General features: G+C 44.2%; 1 protein-coding gene across 2 annotated transcripts in view; it reads left to right on the forward strand.

Annotated features, from left to right (window-relative positions):
* The window catches only part of CRYL1 (crystallin lambda 1), a 156,012-nt gene extending 142,644 nt beyond the window's left edge, over positions 1 to 13,368 (forward strand). For both annotated transcript variants that reach the window (XM_032314720.1, XM_032314721.1), the window contains exons 6-8: positions 5,234 to 5,339; positions 12,312 to 12,418; positions 12,811 to 13,368. In XM_032314720.1, the coding sequence (XP_032170611.1) occupies positions 5,234 to 5,339; positions 12,312 to 12,418; positions 12,811 to 12,924 (327 nt within the window). In that variant the 3' untranslated portion in view covers positions 12,925 to 13,368. The remainder of the gene's footprint in view (positions 1 to 5,233; positions 5,340 to 12,311; positions 12,419 to 12,810) is intronic.
* Positions 13,369 to 17,815: the final 4,447 nt, after the last annotated feature.

Raw genomic sequence — 17,815 nt, forward strand, 5'->3', positions numbered from 1 at the left:
TCAAAAGCTGGGAAATAGTAAAAGAGAAGTGGACAAGGAGGATGGCATGAAGAAAAATGAGGGAAGTAAGTGAAAATGAGGGCATGCCAAAAATACATGAATTGAATCAGAAAATTGAAAAAGAGAATGGGATGATCAGAAAGAAGGAAGAATAATTCTTTGTAGCTGGCAATCCATAGGGGAAATAGTCCCAGGAGATTCATTCATCAATACTGCATCTCTAAATTTGCCAGAACCCCCACCCCTTCTTCCGTGTCCTAAACACCAGATCAACGTTTTGCCTGTTGTTGGCCATTTGATGTGTCTTCTCGCCTTCTCTTCCACAAATAAAGGGCTAGATCCAAGATACCTGAAAAGGAGGACAGTGCTCTGAACTTCTGTCCACTGTGAGGGTCTTGCTGGCTGGGACAGAGTGCCCAGATATTCAGTTAAACAGCCTAGATGTGGCTTTAAAGACATTTGATAAATGTGATTAGTTAACATCTACTCAGCTGACTTTAAGTACAGGAGATTATTCTTAATACCCTGGGCAGGCTTCATCTAATCAATTGAAAGGCCTTAAGGGCAGAATGGAGGTTCCTACCATCATCATTTCAGACTTGTTAATGCCCTCCATCACATAGGCCAATCTCTTGAAGTAAATCTCTTTATGTATATATAACCTACTAGCCGTCTCTATCTGGTGGGACCCCTCCTGATGCATCCCCAACCTTTAATTATACTTCAAGCTTCTATCACAGGAGTTTGAGTACTTTATGAACTGTGTTGCATTTGGCCCTTACTCATAGATGGCCGTCCTGCCTTCCCACCCCAGGATGGGCACACATTCCCAGCAGGCAAGGTACCCAGTGTGTGTGCTGGTTGCTCCTAGGAAGTCTTAGGTTTTAGGTAAGGGGACTAGGAAAAAGAAGGTTTCAATAAAGGGGATTCCTTACCACTTGGGCTGGCCTCTCCTTGCTGAATGATTTTTCAGGACATGATGCAAACCAGGGTTTAAACTAAGGGTGATCTAGTGTTTGTTGCGCTCTATGAGTTTTCGGAATCTTTTTAACCACTTGGGGCTTTTCTTAGTATGTGTGACTTGAGAATTTGGCCACAAAATGGAGGAAATACTAATAGCTGTACTGCAAATGTTAAGTGAACCAGAGACACACTGGAGTGGGTAGAGTTTCAGTCTTCAAACAAGCATGCGGTGTAGGATCTGTTTCCAGGGAATCGATGACCAGTGTGTTCAACTCAAGTGCCTGTTTCTACCACTTATGCCTCTGTGATCACTAATTGTGATTATTACTGATAATATTAGCATGAGGGCCACAGATGTCACAGGATTGGGTGGAGTGGAGCTTAACAGCAAAATGAAGCTGTCTGAGCTGCAGAATATCTTAATCGCGAACCTTTGCCTCAGCACTGAGTGCCACAGGGGTAAACTCAAAACCCAGACCAGCGAGCATCCTGGCTTCATTACTACTTAGGACCATTTCTTTTCTCTGCATGGACTTCTGGGCAAAACCTCAAGCCTAGAGAATCTACTTCAGAAAATCCAAATGGGGCAGAAAGAAGGAATTAGGAAGAAAAGATACTAAAACTTTTCCTTCTTCTCACTTGTTCAGCTACTGAATAGTAACTGATAAAACAGAGATGGTCACTTTGGAGAATATTTGGGAATTGGAGGAAAGTGTGGTTCCTCCTCCACATGGTGACAGAGGTGGAGGATCCTGCTAAGGCTTTATTTAGTCAGGGTCATTGTTAGCTTACATACTTACAGATCAAAAGTTTCTGCTCTTGGGTGGCTTACTTCTGGGGTATTTTGAAGTCAGCTCTAAACATACTGAACACAATTAGAGAAGAAGAAAGCCGAGGCAAACAGCATGGCGTGCTTAGGATGCCTTCTGTATTTGCATCCTTTACAGTCTGAGCACCGTATGGAAACTTAAGGCTGTTTGGGGTGTTGACCTGGAACCTTAGGGAGGGCCAGGGTGAGGGCGGGTCTGCAGAGCCCCTGCCTGGCTGCCTTTCATGGCATTCCAGAGCTCACAGCGTTCAGGAATGCCATGGCAAATGCCTTTAGGCAGCCTGGAGAGATGACCAGAAGCCATCCTTCTGGCGCTGAGAGCTTGGTGAGGAGGGAAAGGAAGACAGGAATGCCTTTGAAAATTACTTTCTTGATAGCTTTGGACACTACCGTAGACTTTGTATATAACATTTTCTCCTTGTTGCTGCTCCCTCGCCGCTTAAAACTTTGCCAGAAGCGAAGGGGGTAAAACCTGTCAGCATTTGAGTAAGCAGAATAAATTAATTTGCTCTCCTTGAGAGCAAATGAACTTATAGTAGGATGATTTAAGAGAAGTAGGAAACCCAGTGAGACGTCATGAGAGCCTAGCAGACTAATCACACTTTGTGAGTGGGATACCATCAGGCGTTGAGAGGCTGGGGAGCTATGGGAGCTCATGTATGCAGCTGGAGGCAGTGTGTGTGGGTGCAACCACTCTGGAAAGCACTTAGCATTAACCTGTAACATTGAAGCTGTTGTGCCCTAGGACAGCACTTCTCCTCTTGCATGTGTGCTCCGGGAGCCTGGAACAAGAACATTCCCAAATATTCATGAACCGTAGGAATGATAAGTAAACTATGATTTTATACCTCAACAAGAGCTGACAGACTACAACTGCGCATAATGCAGGTGAATCTTAAATGCATAAAGTTGATTGAAAGAAGCAAGTCACAAAAGAATGTGTGAGTCCATTCTGAAGAAGATAAAAATAGGCATAAAGTGAACTGTGGTTTAGGAATGTAATCATAGATGGCAAATCTTAAAAGTAGAAAAATGGTTCTTACAAAAATCTGGATGTTTGTCTCTGCGAAGGAGGAAGGAGGATACAGTTGGGAAGACAGGCATGGTGGTGGTGGGGGGTTCGGGCGGGGTAGGCTTTGTAATTATCCTTAAACCGCTTATGTATAGTTTGTACTCATCTTTGTTTATCTCATACACACAAAGATAGATGGAAGGTAGTTCTTTTTTTTGAGTTTATTTTTTATTTTTATTTTTTTAATTGAATTTTTAAATTTTTTTATAAACATATAATGTATTTTTATCCCTAGGGGTACAGGTCTGTGAATCACCAGGTTTACACACTTCACAGCACTCACCATAACACATACCCTCCCCAATGTCCATAACCCCACTCCCCTCTCCCAACCCCCCTCCCCCTCAGCAACCCTTAGTTTGTTTTGTAAGATTAAGAGTCACTTATGGTTCGTCTCCCTCCCGATCCCATCTTATTTCATTTATTCTTTTCCTACCCCCAAACCCTCCCATGTTGCATCTCTACTTCTTCATATCAGGGAGATCATGTGATAGTTGTCTTTCTCTGATTGACTTTTTTTGCTCAGCATAATACTATCTAGTTCCATCCACTTCATCACAAATGGCAAGATTTCATTTCTTTTGATGGCTGCATAGTATTCCATTGTATATATATATATATATATATACCACATTTTCTTGATCCATTCATCTGTTAATGGAAATCTAGTTCTTTCCATAGTTTGGCTATTGTGGACATTGCTGATATAAACTTTCGGGTGCATGTGCCCAGATGGAAGGAAGGTAGTTCTCTCGAAATTTCTCAGTCACACACCCTTTGTGGGTGGCTCTGTCTTCTTGGTTTTTTGGCTCCATCCCCTTTCTGATCCCCACTCCAACATCACCATTGGTCACCCAAACATCCCCCTGGACCTGAGCACTTGTGTTTTTCCCCCAGTAGCTGATGTAGGTGATCGAGTTAGAGGGTATAAATTGCCTTCCTCTCTCAACCTCATGGGTGACTTTGAAATCTGGAAAGCAGAAATGTCACAGAGACCCCAGAGGAGGAGGAGGGACAGCAGGGGGAGCTCTAGCCTCTATTTCCTGAGCATGGAGGGCTTAGCCCAGACCTCCCCTGGGCCATCTGGAGGGCAGACGGCTCTCCTTGTTGGCCATGTGGCCTGGTGAAGCCCTCTGCTGAAAGCTTTCCTCCGCCACATGGACATATTCTCAAATAGGACAACAGACAGCCCTACCCAGGAAAGGTACAGGACTGGCTCTGTAACCCAGAACAAATGTGACAGAGTGGGGTGGGTCCTTTGTCTGAGCCTGTTCATGGGTGCTGGGTAGATGCACTCCTGTGGGGAGGGCAGACCTGAGATTTCCACAGCAGAGCATTTCATCCTCTACCCCAGGACTCCAGTAATTGGGGGCCACCGAGGCTGCCAACGGAGGAGGTATCAGCGAGCGCAGCCACACTTGGTGGGCTTTTCAGAAGACAGACTTGGCCTAGCTGTTGGGCAGGAGCATCTCTCTCCTCACCATGCTGTTTGTGGAAGAAGCCACTCAGAAAATATGAACTGGAGACTTTGCAGTCATTCTAGTGGTGTGACCAGTGTCGACTAGGGGGAAAATCTGAAGGCTTCCCCATCTGCCTCCTGACAGCTGAAATGCCCAAGGTGAAAATCGCCTCAGACCAAGAGGAACTGGCAGTGGAGCACCAGATCACACAAATTTGTGCTGATGCATCCCTGCTCCTTTCAAAGTGGTGCGAGATCAAGGCTGTCTAAAAAACAGGCCAAGTAACACAGCGGGCCAATTTGACCTCTAACCTGAACATACAACAACTTGCCTCTTGCTTTGCCATTCTTGTTTGTGGAAGGTTCCAGGGCCCCACCTTGCCAACAACACACAGTTCTAAGCTGCATTTCATCAAAGAATGTCATTTTTACAAACTCATTAAAAGCTGAACAAGGCTGGGCTTGCAGGCAGGCAAAGCCTGGAGAACGACTCTTTAGTTCTTTTGATGGGTCTGATCTTAGCGTCCAGATCTCAGGCAAATATATAGAAAGTCCTTCTTGGCTATATCTACCAATACCCTGCTCTGACTTCTCCCCCTTCCCTTCATCCTCTCCCCCTTCTCCAAAGCTGTGAGTGATAACACAGCTTAGAAGGTAGAGACGGGAAGACAGGCAGGTTGATTACAGCCATAGAAAAAGTGAGTTGCTGTTTGACCATTTCACAAAATATTCTCTTTTCAGGATCTGTTTATATGCTATAGTTTCGTCATGCTAAGTCTGCTGAAAATACTATTAGAGCACTTTGGAGAGTATTTTGGGATCGTAGTCTAAAGTTAGTTTGAAAAGTGAAGGCAAGAAAATTTTCTTTCCAGAGGACTCATCTGTGTGCTGCCCCATTTTCCCCATTCAGGAAGGAATTGTTTCTCCGAGTGACCTTGACCTTGTCATGTCAGATGGCCTTGGCATGCGGTATGCGTTCATTGGACCCCTAGAAACTATGCATCTGAACGCAGAAGGTATGTTCTGCTTCCATCAGGGTGGAGTTGCGAATTCTGTGCTGTTCAGTGGTCTTATGTCAACAGTACAGTTTTGCCTTTTTTTAAATTTTCCTTAAAAACAACTGAATAGAAACAGTATAATGTGAAGGGGACAGTACCAGCCCTGGGAACTCATAGATAGGGGCCGTGTCCTGAGATGTCAGTGCACATGGAATCCAGGAACCTCAGGGCTCTGTAGGCAGAGAGCACTCAGGTGGGAATGAAAAGACAGACAGTTCAGGGTGTTGTCATGGAGACTTTGCCCCATGGCATCCAGCCCGGCAGAAGATAAAGTTGGGTTTTCCTGAGAAAGGTGATGCAATTGTTTACAGAGGTAAGACGAACAGATAAGGGAAGTGACCACCTCTGCCGTACATATCTTCTGCCTAAATATGAGCAGCTTCTCTGTGTGACTTGCCTGTTTTAGGTCACGGGCAGCCATTCAGGGCAGGCGCATCCTTTACCCCAGAAGCCGACTTCAAAGGGCCCAGGGAGGTAGGTACAGGCCCACGGTCTAGTGACTCTAACAGAAAGCTACATTGAGAAAGGGGAGAAAGCCTTCAAGAATGAAATGGTCAGCCACATTTTAAGTGTTTGAAAAACAGGGACTCAAACTGAAACAAAATAAATTTTATCTTGGAACACTGAGAAAATAAAATTAAATTAAAACTAAAAAAAAATTTAAAAGCTATGAATGAAAATCTAGGAAACTATCACCTAAATGTCATTACCACTTGCTATCGCTTGGTGTTGAAATTTTAAGTAACTTTTATTACCTTTTTGGTTTTCTGTGTTATCATAATTTTCTACAACTATTGCCATATTATTTTAATAATTATATTATTAACATGTAAAACATATGTAGAAAGAGAAAAGGAATATTGTATTCAACTTCATGGTCCACATTTAACAAAAATGTTGAGAAACTGGAGCTTATCCAGGAGAAGGTGACCAGAGAACAGTGCGTGCACGCGTATGTGTGTGCAAGTGCATGCCTCTGTCTGTCTGTGTCTTACGTGAGGGTGGAACTATATTGAAAGAGCGGCCGTGGCAGCAGACAGGTTTAGGCTCAGTACATGGCAGGAAGTTTCTAGTAACTGAAGCTGACATTGAGGGAGAGGGCTATGCTACGAGTGGGTGAATGGGCCAGGAAGGGGCTGGTTGCCCACCTGCCAGGATGTTTCAATATCAGGCAGAAACACCTGTATTGAAGTGGGAAGTTAGGGTAAGTGACCTCTGGGAGTCTGTTTGACTTAGATTTTATAATTCCATGATCTCTTGGTAATAGTTCAATTTTTGCCACCAGAGTTAGTGAAGTATAACTTCCAGTGAATAAGTCAAGGCAGTTTTGCCAGTCGTAGTCTTGCAAGGACACGTATGGTGGCTTGAGTGGACTGGTCTTGTGTATCATGCAAATGTGCTTCAGTAATGACTTGACTCTTCCTTAAAACTGAGCATGGCTGAGAGGCACTGGAGGAACAGGGGACTGTCTCCTAGCATGAGAATATTGCTTTTGTAGTGGGATGACAGTTGAACACGGGAAGATAATGTAAAGAAAGAGGCCCTCATAAAAGTGAAACAAGAGTTTTGAAGTATCATGAAAATAAAGTCTTGGAGAATTTCAAATGCTTTTTCAGCCAGAACCTTAAAAGTGGTGAACATATTTAAACATTTTCTATATATATAGACACTCTTTGGTAACCACCATGTTTTTCTCTTTTTAAAGTTTTTTTTTTTTTTTCTTCAGAAAAATAAGAAAGGTCAGGTATCATGAGACATCAGTACGGAGACAACTGAGAGCAGTTTTGACTCTGAAACAAATAGAAACAGAAGCCAATGAAACCAGAAACTCAAGAACCAAATAGTGTGGCAGACAGGAAGGAGGCCTGTAACAATTTTTCAGACAAAGCAGATTTGATAAGAAAACCTAATTGGCTTGATACGATAATGGGGGACGGATGTAGTTTTCAACTTCAGAGCATTCCAAAGACCAGAGTTAGACTGTTATAAGATCTGGCTTGGAACCAATGGAAATGTTTATTACTCTTCACAGTGTCATCCAGAATATATCAAGATTGGGCGGGGTGTGGAGGGAGTTCTTTTTTTCTGATGTTGTTTTCATAAAGCCAGCATCTCAGGTTCAGGCTAGTTATTAGTCTTAAAGCTACAGTTTATCTAGAAGTGGTAAAAATATTTTAGGATGTGTTTTTAATTTGATAGAATGGCACCTGAAAAGCTGGAGGCCAGCACGCCTACTTTGCCTTTTGGCTGCTTTCTAAAGGCAACCCCCTTGAAGGACAGGCTCTCAGAATGGGGAAGCTGGTCAGTGGAGCTGGTCAGCCTGGGTGCCCCCCTGCCTTCCAAGCTAACTAGCTTTGTGCAAGCGAGTTCCTCCACTGCAAAAATGGGGGTGGCAACAGTGCCCACCTCACAAGGGCGGTGTGAGAATGAAGCCAGGTGGAAATGCTTGGACAGATGGCTGACACAGATGAAGTCCCTTGTTCTGTTCATATAGAGTTTGGTCTCATTTTTTAATTCACTACTCTTACAGATTTTTTCTTTTAACTCTCCCCAAAAGAAATACAGAATGAATATGCAGTAAGACATTTTTACAATGGAATGGTGAAACCTCCAGTGTTTAACAGTTTGGTTTGTTTCTTTGCTAAGCTTTTAGACCATTAGTTCAGCAAAGAGAACTGCCCCTTTTACTCCTGGCCGCATTCTGGGTGCTTCCTGGGTTTACTTCTGCCTGGGAATGACTGTTTCAGAATCGGCATCCTCTGGAAATCATCTCCTGTCCAAGCGGATGTTTACCATCCTGCCTCATAAAATTTTCTCCTGTATGTAGATGCTTTCCCTCTCTTTTTAAAAAAAAATTTTTAAATTTTTTCTTTAATCTTCCTAATTGACATGCCTTATGTGGAGCTGTTAGCCCTGGAGCTGAACTCACTTTCAGGAGTTGAGGGGCCCCGGGTAGGTTTCTGTCTCCACCCGCCTCACCTCCCTGACCTCAGGTGAGGTCTCATTCACTCAGGTGGGAACTAGATAATGTTGCTCTGTGCTTTGGGGCCTTTTTGATCTTCCTTAATAAGTTCTGTGAAACTCTGTCTCTTAAAAACAGGTGAATTCACGTAGGTGTGGGTTTATACGCTGTGAGAAAACCAGACTCCTCTGGTGTGGGCAGCAGTTAGGGCATGCCAAGAAACCGAACACCCAGAGTGTGCTTCCACAGTCACAATGGGGCTGCGTGCCTGCTCGGTAAACGCAAACCGAGAAAGGCTCTCTGCCTATCCACCCCCGTGGGCTGTGCTGAAAGTTCAAGAAAGCACACTGTCTTGCCTTTGGGAGCTCACAACTAAAGAATTCCAAGTTAGAAAGCAGCAAAATAAGCTAAGTCTAATCTCATGAGAATCAATTCTTCTTTTTATTTTTAAGATTTTATTTGTTTATTTGATAGAGAGCACAAGCACAGGGGAGCAGCAGGCAGAGGGAGAAGCAGGCTCCCCACTGAGCAAGGAACCTGATATGGGACTCGATCCCAGGACTCTGGGATAATGACCTGGTCTTGATCTCATTTTTTGAGAAGGCAGACACTTAACCAACTGAGCCACCCAGGTGTCCTGAGAATCAATTCTTTTCTCCATTTTTTCTTATTTCATATAAAACATCTCTTAAATTTGGTTCAGAGTCATCTAAAAAGCTAAGCTTTAGAGAATTTTGGGAAGTATATTGTTGAACAGGGGGACAGAGAGCAAGGAAGTGTAGAAGAAAAACTATAGGGGAAGATCAAATTTCATAGTAATATAAAGGAAGGACATGCTAGCCGGATAAAAAGTGAAGTGGTTTCTTCTCCTTGACATTTACAGTGAAATTGGTATTGTGGAATGATTGCCACTCAATTCTTTCAAAGCATAAGGAAGCCAAAATTCTTGCTGGAGATGAAGTAAAACCCTCCTTTTACTACTTCTCTAATGGAAGACGAAATTTTACAAGTAACAGTGACAGCAGTAAATGTCCTGGAACATTGTAAATAGCATGGCACAGTGCAGATCTTGATTCTAAGTCACCATGAACTTGGGCAAGTGGGAGAGCCCTTCTAAGGGTGTCAGGCTTCCCTACAAGTGAAGTGGGAGGGTCTGGACACACCTGCTCTGTTGGTTCCTTTGCTTCACCACAAACAAGGAGGATCTTCATCCTAAGAACCTGAGTGCATGTGATAGAAAGTGTCTTTGTATTAGTAAGAGTGAAAATATACAATTATATTTTTCCTGAACAATTATATATTTCCTGAACAAGACAGGAGAAGTTTTGAAATGTATTTTAGGATTTTTGCCATATCATATTCAATTTTGAAGGAATAGATGCTCTTTTTTTTAATTAAATATTTTTATTTATTTATTTGACAGAGAGAGATAACAAGTAGGCAGAGAGGCAGGCAGAGAGAGGGGGGGGAAGCAGGCTCCCCGCTGAGCAGAGAGCCTGATGTGGGGCTTGATCCCAGGACCCTGAGATCATGACCTGAACAGAAGACAGACTTAGCCCACTGAGCCACCCAGGTGCCCTGGAATAGATGCCCTTTAAAGTGATAAAATTTGGGGGTGCCTGGGTGGCTCAGTTGTTTAAGCATCTGCCTTCAGCACAGGTCATGATCCCAGAGTCCCCGGATTGAGGCCCGCATTGGGCTCCCAGCTCCCTGGGGAGTCTGCTTCTCCCTCTAATCTCTCCCCTCTCGTGCTCTCTCTCACTCTCTCTCTCTCAAATAAATAAAATCTTTAAAAAATAAATCTTAAAAAAAAAAAAGATAAAATTTTGTAAAAGGCAGTAGGGAAAAAAGTTCTCAAAAGTCCATGAGAGATTAAAATGGACCTCCCAGGGATGGTGAAAGGTGAACAGTCATTCAGAACACATGAAGCCCTCCAGAAGGGACATGCAGTACAGAATTGAATGCTGTGGTTTCCTGCTGCGCATGTGCGGGCAGGTGCAGTTGGTTCCCAGGAAGGCCTCCAGGGAGCTTGTTTTCAGTGTGAGAGTGGGATTCATAGCCACACCAATTCTTCCCTGGTTTCTTCTCATGTGATAACTTTACAACGTTCTCGATTTTTGTGTCTCTGCTCCTCCAAAAGGAATAAACTGCATTTATCTCTAGATTTTATCACCTTTTGCTTGACTATATAAACAACTGGATAGACTGAAATAAACATTTAATTTCCAAAAGGAAATAAATGTACAGGTTGTTTTCTGGGTTCCAGAGATGCTAAGCTGTTCAGGCTCACTGGCCAGGGCTGGTACAGTTAGGGAGAGTTCCCAAATTCTGAGTTGCCAAGTTACGCTTATGTTAAATGAAATAGAGCTCATTATTATTATTATTATTATTTTGAAACTCCTTATTTTAAAGAGTGTCCATCTCTTCATTGAAGGTGCTAACGTCGGAAACATTGGTATGTTTGAAATGTTTACCCTTCAAAATGGTTTCTCTTCTAAGAGCGAATTGAATATAATTTTAGCATACTTAAAGGGAAAGAAAATTATTTGAGCCAAATAAAATTGACACCGAATGAATTTAGGCTTTCATATCAGTGTAGGTTCACCAAAACTAAACCCCAAAGAAGCTGTTTTTTGTTTGTTAGGTTTTTTGTTTTTTTGGTTGGTTGGTTGGTTTTTTTGGTTGGTTTTTGGTTTGGTTTTTGCCTTTTTAAAAAGAATATCCAGTGATGGTCATTTTTATTTTAAGTTAATCATAACACAGTTCTCATGGGGGAGGTGAGAGCCAAGCTCTGGGAGCTCAGCAAATTCTACGGTTTCCTTTGTTCCCTTGTTATCTTTTTAGCCTGACTGACTGACTGATTGCCCAGTCTTTTTGGCTTTGAAAAATGTGGAAAATGGGCCAAAAGCAGAACGGCAGGTGGCTCAGCCCCCATCCCCAGTGGGCCCCAGGACTTGGAGACACCCCCTTCATGTACCTGGGCCTGGCTTCAGAGCTGACTCATGGCCAAGTGCAGGCCTGCCTTAGCTGCCTCCTGGGGCTGGGGGTAGGGGACAAGTGCAAGAGGAGCTCTGCAGTCTGCTGGGCAGAGCGGGTCGGGGCAAGCCTGCCCTGCTGTTGGGAGGTGATGCAGCCTGATGGTGTTTCTTCAGCGCACATCTCAGATTCTAACAGAAAATAGCTTTGACTTCTCACAGCCCACAGCTGCTTCTGAGCTACCGGGCTTCTCCCTCCCTCCCTCCCCGCTCCAGGACAAGCCGCCTTTTCAGGTGTTTCTCCATCAGAATCCTAGGGCCCTATCTCAGGATCCGAGACACTGGCCGCCCGAGGGCCCTGCAGCTGCAGAAGGTCTGCAGAGCAGTGTAGCCAGGGACAGATGTTCCCTGGCGTGGGTGACGGGGGGATGGTGTCATCCACTAGCCAAAGCTGAGGCACTCACCCGGAGCCCGCCTCTCCAAGTACAGCCTGGGTTGAGGAACCTCCTGCCTGGTAGACACCCAGTAAAGTGGTAACTAGAACTTACAGAGTTAAGAGTGAATGGTAGATAGATTCGACTGAACTTTGACATCTCTGGTTGTTAGAAAATGCATGCAAGCCATTGACACACCTTGTGGACACATTGTTGAAGGAGGTATTTTTGGTGAAAATAGGACTTCCTGTGGTATTCAGTCCATGAGTACAGGAACACAGGCTCACGGGACAGTCCATGAGAGGCACTGACGGAGGCCCCAGGGTCCCATTGTTTTTAGGATTTCAGGATCTGATGCAAAGTTTGAGTAGTGATGTTGGTGAGGTTGCTCATTCCCCAGTGCTGGCTGACCAAGGTGGATGATATCCCTGTACCTTTTCTTCATCTGCAAGAGGGAAAGAATGCACTAATGGGTGAGACCCTCTGAACAGATTTCTTAATTTGGAGTCATGTAGTGTTCTTGCTGATATTGTGGATTCTTGTTTTCATGTGATTTCAGGTATGTTAAGCTATTGTGACAGATACAGTGAAGGCATGCAACATGTCCTAAAGACTTTTGGACCCATTCCAGACTTTTCTGGGGCCACAGTTGAAAAAGTTAATCAGGTATGTAGACTCCTTATAGAGAGCTGTGCTGGCCGAGCCATGGGTGAGGTTCTGTTTGTAGCCAGTCTTTGCCTTTGATTTTGGTGATTCCTCCATCCTAATTTTGCCTGTCCACTGTCCTATCAGGGTCAAAGAAGACCTTAGAGCAGTGTGGCTAGTGAAGAGGTAGCTCATCTTGATTGTCTTGAGGAGCTGTAGGCCTCTGGGGATTTGGAAAGTTAGTTAATTGGGGGTTTCCTAAGCTTTTGTCTTTGAAAGTAAATCCACAGTTCACATAAATAGGAACAGTTACTCTCCTGGTAAATGAGTTCCTCTTCATGCTCTGTTTTTTGTTTTTTGGTTTTTTCTTTCATTTCTTTTTCTTTTCTTTTCATTTCGTTTCCTCTTCCCAGGCCATGTGTGTGAAAGTTCCCAATGATCCAGAGCACTTAGCTGCCAGGAGGCAGTGGAGGGACGAGTGTCTTCTGAGACTTGCCAAGTTGAAAAGACAGATGCAGCCCCAGTAGCTACCATCCTTCTTCACTGGGAGTCCTTGGTGGTGGAATTACAAGCACTTATTCCAGCTGCTCTGAAGCTGTGGGGATCCACGTGGTCTTTTTGCAGTTCCAGAGCTCGACCTCCCCCCTTTGCAGGCCACAGTGGTGGGGCTGAGGGGTCTTCTGGTCATGCCCTGGCCTTGGGTGTCACAGCTGCACTGGGTTCCAGGGGCTGTTGACTCCCTGCAACCTGGGCAAAGCAAGGTAGCAAATCGTCTGAAGATTTTTAGTGTGATTCTGTATGGCTGCATTTTATAGCCAATGATTGTGGTTTCAAGTTTATTTTAATCTGCAAAGTAGTTTTGTAATTATTTTCTAATCTGCTTCTGAGCACCCTGTGGCCTACATCTATGAGGCACCGACCTTCATTTTGTTAATGCCTATTCTGAATAAAAAATTTTGATTGCCTAATGATATCCTTTTTTCTTCTGGTCTTTCTGAGAAAGACAGTGTTTGATTTTGATAATTGATATATTTCAGAGTGATCATGTTGAGTGAGGAAAAAAAACTTTCTTCTGGGTCCTTTGTCAGCCATTCAGTAAAAATCCTCCAATTTAGGCTGGTGTTTCCCAAAGTGGATTCCACAGTGAGTGCCCTGGGGCTCCGTGGTCAGATGTGTTTGGGAAGCTCCTCCCACTGCCCAACTCTTGGGCACTCATGTGTCTATAGGAAATTAAAGATTCCAAAATTCTACAGGAAATACACTTAACCCAACACCCTATTATCTTCTTTGACACGGAGTCTTGACCTAGTGCTCGTTCCCCAAATACTCTAGCAAATAGCAATATAAGGACCCCAACCCCTGTGAGGCCAGCATGTCACAATAGCTCACAGGAGGCTAACACAGGACTCCCTGACAGCTCCCACCCCAGTGACACTCCAGCCTTTCCATTTCAGGTGACGAGCATCCCAACTTCGGCCAGTAGGGAGAAAACTCTTCAAGGCTATGGTGGTGTGGGAACCAGTGTCCCCAGTGAGGAACTGTTGTCATTCCGGCTCTGTGTGCACTCATTTAGGCAACGACATCTTTTGAGCAGCTGTGATTCCCCAGACATCAAGCATGTAGTCTCTGCCTTTCAGAAGTTTACTCTAAAATCACTAAATGTTAGAATAAAATATGATAGTGCCCGGGAGGATCATATACACAGGAGATCCTAACTCCCCACCCCTGGGTGTGCCATGGAAGATCTCACAGGAGACAGCCTTTGAGCTGAGTCTTGAGTAACAGGGAAAGTCTGCAAGCCTTCCTGGCAGAGAAGCAGAGCGGAGAAGGGTGCTGGGTATACCCAGGAAGGTGGAGTGGTTCCCTGCAGCCAGAAAGAGAGCTCTGTGGAGGGTGGCTGGGACCAGATGCAGGTAGTGAAGACTGCTGGGCTCACACCAAGGTGTAGATTTCACCTAAAGCACTGGGGAACCTAAACGGTCTGTAGGTTGTGAGGGGCCCTGTCCTACTGGGACTTCAGAAAGTCCCTTCTGACAACAGAAGGGACCACGCTGGAGGCTGTTATGGTCCAGGCAGTAAATTTGTAAAGTATCCTGGGGGTAGAACTACAGTCCTCACTGACGAACTGAGAAAGGTGACACCAAAGCTTCCTAAGTTGGCATCTGGGGAGTTGATGCAGGTATTGATGCCTTTTAATAAAATGAGGAAATTAGGAAGAGGGGGCAGGAAATCTGAATGTCTCATGTGTTAAACTTCACTGAAAAAGAAAATGTAGCAAAACATGTAGGAGGTTTTCAGCCGTGAAAGCCTCCTTCTCTTCATCTAATGGAGTTTTAAATGCTCCTTAAACTTTGATGATTCAGTGCATCATTCTGTGACCTCCCGGAAGGATTGTGAACTGAGCAAGTCAAGCCCTGGCTTTTCCTGATTGCTTCTGGCTCCTCCTTTCCCTTTGACATACTCCACCCACCCTCTTGTCTTCCCAGAATTGCCACACTCCTCTCAGGGCCTGCCTAATTCCTTCTCTTATGGACCCGGAGGCCACCATAGTCTCTGGGCCCAGGTTTGGGGTCCCTGAGAAGAAGATGACTTCACTGGGGGATGTGGGGTGTTGATGGATGTCAGATGTGGGCTGTTGGTTTCACAGCATCAATAAGCCATGGGAATTCCAGGAAAAATGGCCAAGGGAGACCATTCCGCCTAATGCTGCAGACCTATATGAGGGAACAAGGCAGGAGAATCCTGGTGTCCCTTCTGGTGGCCTAAGCAGGAAAGACAGAAGTGGGGCAGTTTGGAAGCACATTCATTTATGTGTCTGAGTTCTATTTTCCCACTTGTGCTGTCCTGAGATACATGCAGTAGAGGTACATGCAGGCTCTGCCTATAGCTGTCACAGTGTAAATGAGGAAGTGTCAACACAGGGGATTAGTCGTGACAGTGACGAGAAAACCAGTGTGTTCATTCACATCTGAGGGCTGAAAAAATTACCATTATAAATTTTGAGAGCAGCAGATAGCATGTTTGTGGTCTGGAAGTAAGGCAGGATGCAGTTCTGGAAACGGGGGACAAAGCCAGGAATTGGCCTGACAGGGAAGTGAAGGACAGGTATGTGACACAGCCTCTCACAGGGCGCTCAGAGACACACTGTAAGGCTTAAAAACGAACGGCTTCTGCTTTTCAGGTTGTCGTCCCTAGCTTTCAAGGGGCTTGCTTGCTTTGCTGAGTTTAGCAAGCATATAATTCGTGGACCAGTTTTCCCATGAATGTCCTCTGTCTGTTCCAGCAGCCCATCCAAGACGCCACACTAATTCAGTCCCCCTCTGGTCTGTGAGTTTCTCAGTCTGGCCTTGCTTTTCGTGATCCTGACAGAGCCCTGGCCAGGTTTTCTGCAGAATATCCCCCAGTCTGGGTTTGTCTGGTGTTTTTCTCATGTTCAGATTGGGATTAGGCTTTGGAAAGAATGCCCCAGAGGTGAAGAACCCTTCTTGTCCCATCCTATCAGGGACTACGTCATAGCCACATGGCATCAATGGAGATGTTAGCCTTCACAGGATGGATTTGCCAGGTTTCTGCATGGTGAGTTACCACCATTAAGAAAGAAGAAATTGCTTGGAAGGGTTAGCCCAAGCAGCTATTGTCCTGAGTGGTTTCTGAATCATTTTCTCAGAATGGCCAAGCTGTCAGTCTCCATTCATAGTGTGGTGTTTACACAGTTCCTTTCTCGTTGGTCTCTGCTTCCAGAAGCCTTCCTTCCCAAAGGCCCAGTCTACATCTGTGCACCTAAGAATCCAAATGATCTCCTTGTTCCTCATGTTTCAGTAGCAGCTTAGCACTCTTGCAAGACTTGGGGGAAGAGGGACAGCTGCCAAAGAATAGAGATTTATATATTGTTCCCATGCAAGTCAGAGAAACATGTCAGAGAGTGGGTTAGCAGTGAATCCCTGCAATTCGTGTCTGGTTCTTGCTCAGTTTTGGAGGTACAGAAACTATTTTGTTAGAGTATGTGTAGTTGATGAATTACAAGATTATTTTTCTCATGCTAATAAGACTCACAAGAATGCTAGTTTCATTCATTTTTCAATTGATTCCTTGATTGAAGATTTAGTGAGCATCTACTGTGTGCCAGGTACTATTTCAAGAGCTGGGGAGGCACTAATAAATGAAACAGGCAAATGCCACCTGCTGGTCTGGAGCTCATAGTGTAGTTCTAGTGGGAGAAAACAAACACAAACCCATCAATAGACAAACCATAGACTATATCAGAAGGAGACCAGTTATGTATCTGAAAACAAAGTAGAGGAGAGTGATAGGGAGTACAGGGAGTGCATGTCTGTGTGCACGTGGGTTAAGTGTCCATGCAGTATTAGGGAAGTAATCAAGGAAGGGTTGATGAGAAGATAGAAGAGCAGAGACCTAAAAGAAGTGAGGGCTAGAACCTTGGAGCCAGCCAGAAAAGATGGACGCCCCAGGGAGAAGGAACAGAAGTGCAAAGGCCATGCAGTGGAAGCTGACCTTCTACCCACAAGGCCAGGGGAGCCACATGGCTCAGTGTAGGAGGGAGGGAACAGCAAGAGATGAGGCATAGGGGCAAGGCGGGGCCTTGAAGGCCAATGTGAAGACTGGCTTTTTCTTTGCACAAGGTGGGAAGCCAGAGAGTTTTTTTTTTTTTTTTTTTAAATTGTGGTAAGAATACTTTGTATCTTAGTATTAGATCTACCTTCTTAAATTTTTAAGTGTACAGTATCACATTGTTAAGTGTAGGCACAGTGTTGTAGAGGAGATCTCTAGAACTTAATCATCTTGCATAACTGAAACTTTACACTCATTGAACAGCAACTCCCCATTTCTCCTTCCTGCAGCCCCCGGCAACTGCCGTTTTCTCTATATCTGTGTGTTTGACTATTGTAAGTGGAATTATGACATTTTTGTCTTTGTGGCTGGCTTATTTCACTGACCATAATGTCCTCAAGGTTCATCCACATTGTAGTATATAGGTAGGATTTCCTTCTTTTTAAGGCTGAATAACATTCTGACGTATGTAAATACCACATTTTCTTTCTATTCACTTGTCAATGGACATCTGGGTTATTTCCACAACTTGGCTATTATGAATAGTGTCGCAATGAACACAAGAGTGCAAATATCTCTTTGAGATTCTGATTTCAATTCTTTAGATGAATACCCAGAAGTGGGTATTGCAGGATCATATGATAGTTGTATTTTTAAATTTGGGGGAGAACTTTGTTGTTTTTCATAGTGGCTGTACCATTTTACATTCCCATCAATAGGGCACAAAAGTTCTAATTTCTCCACATTTTTGCCAATACTTGCCTTTTTTTTTTCCTTGATGAAAGCCATTCATCAGGAATGAGGTGATACCTGTATTTTTTTTTTCATTTGTGTTTTTGGTTTTGATCT

The sequence above is a fragment of the Mustela erminea genome, chromosome 15, assembly GCF_009829155.1.
Source record: "Mustela erminea isolate mMusErm1 chromosome 15, mMusErm1.Pri, whole genome shotgun sequence".
Taxonomy (NCBI): domain Eukaryota; kingdom Metazoa; phylum Chordata; class Mammalia; order Carnivora; family Mustelidae; genus Mustela; species Mustela erminea.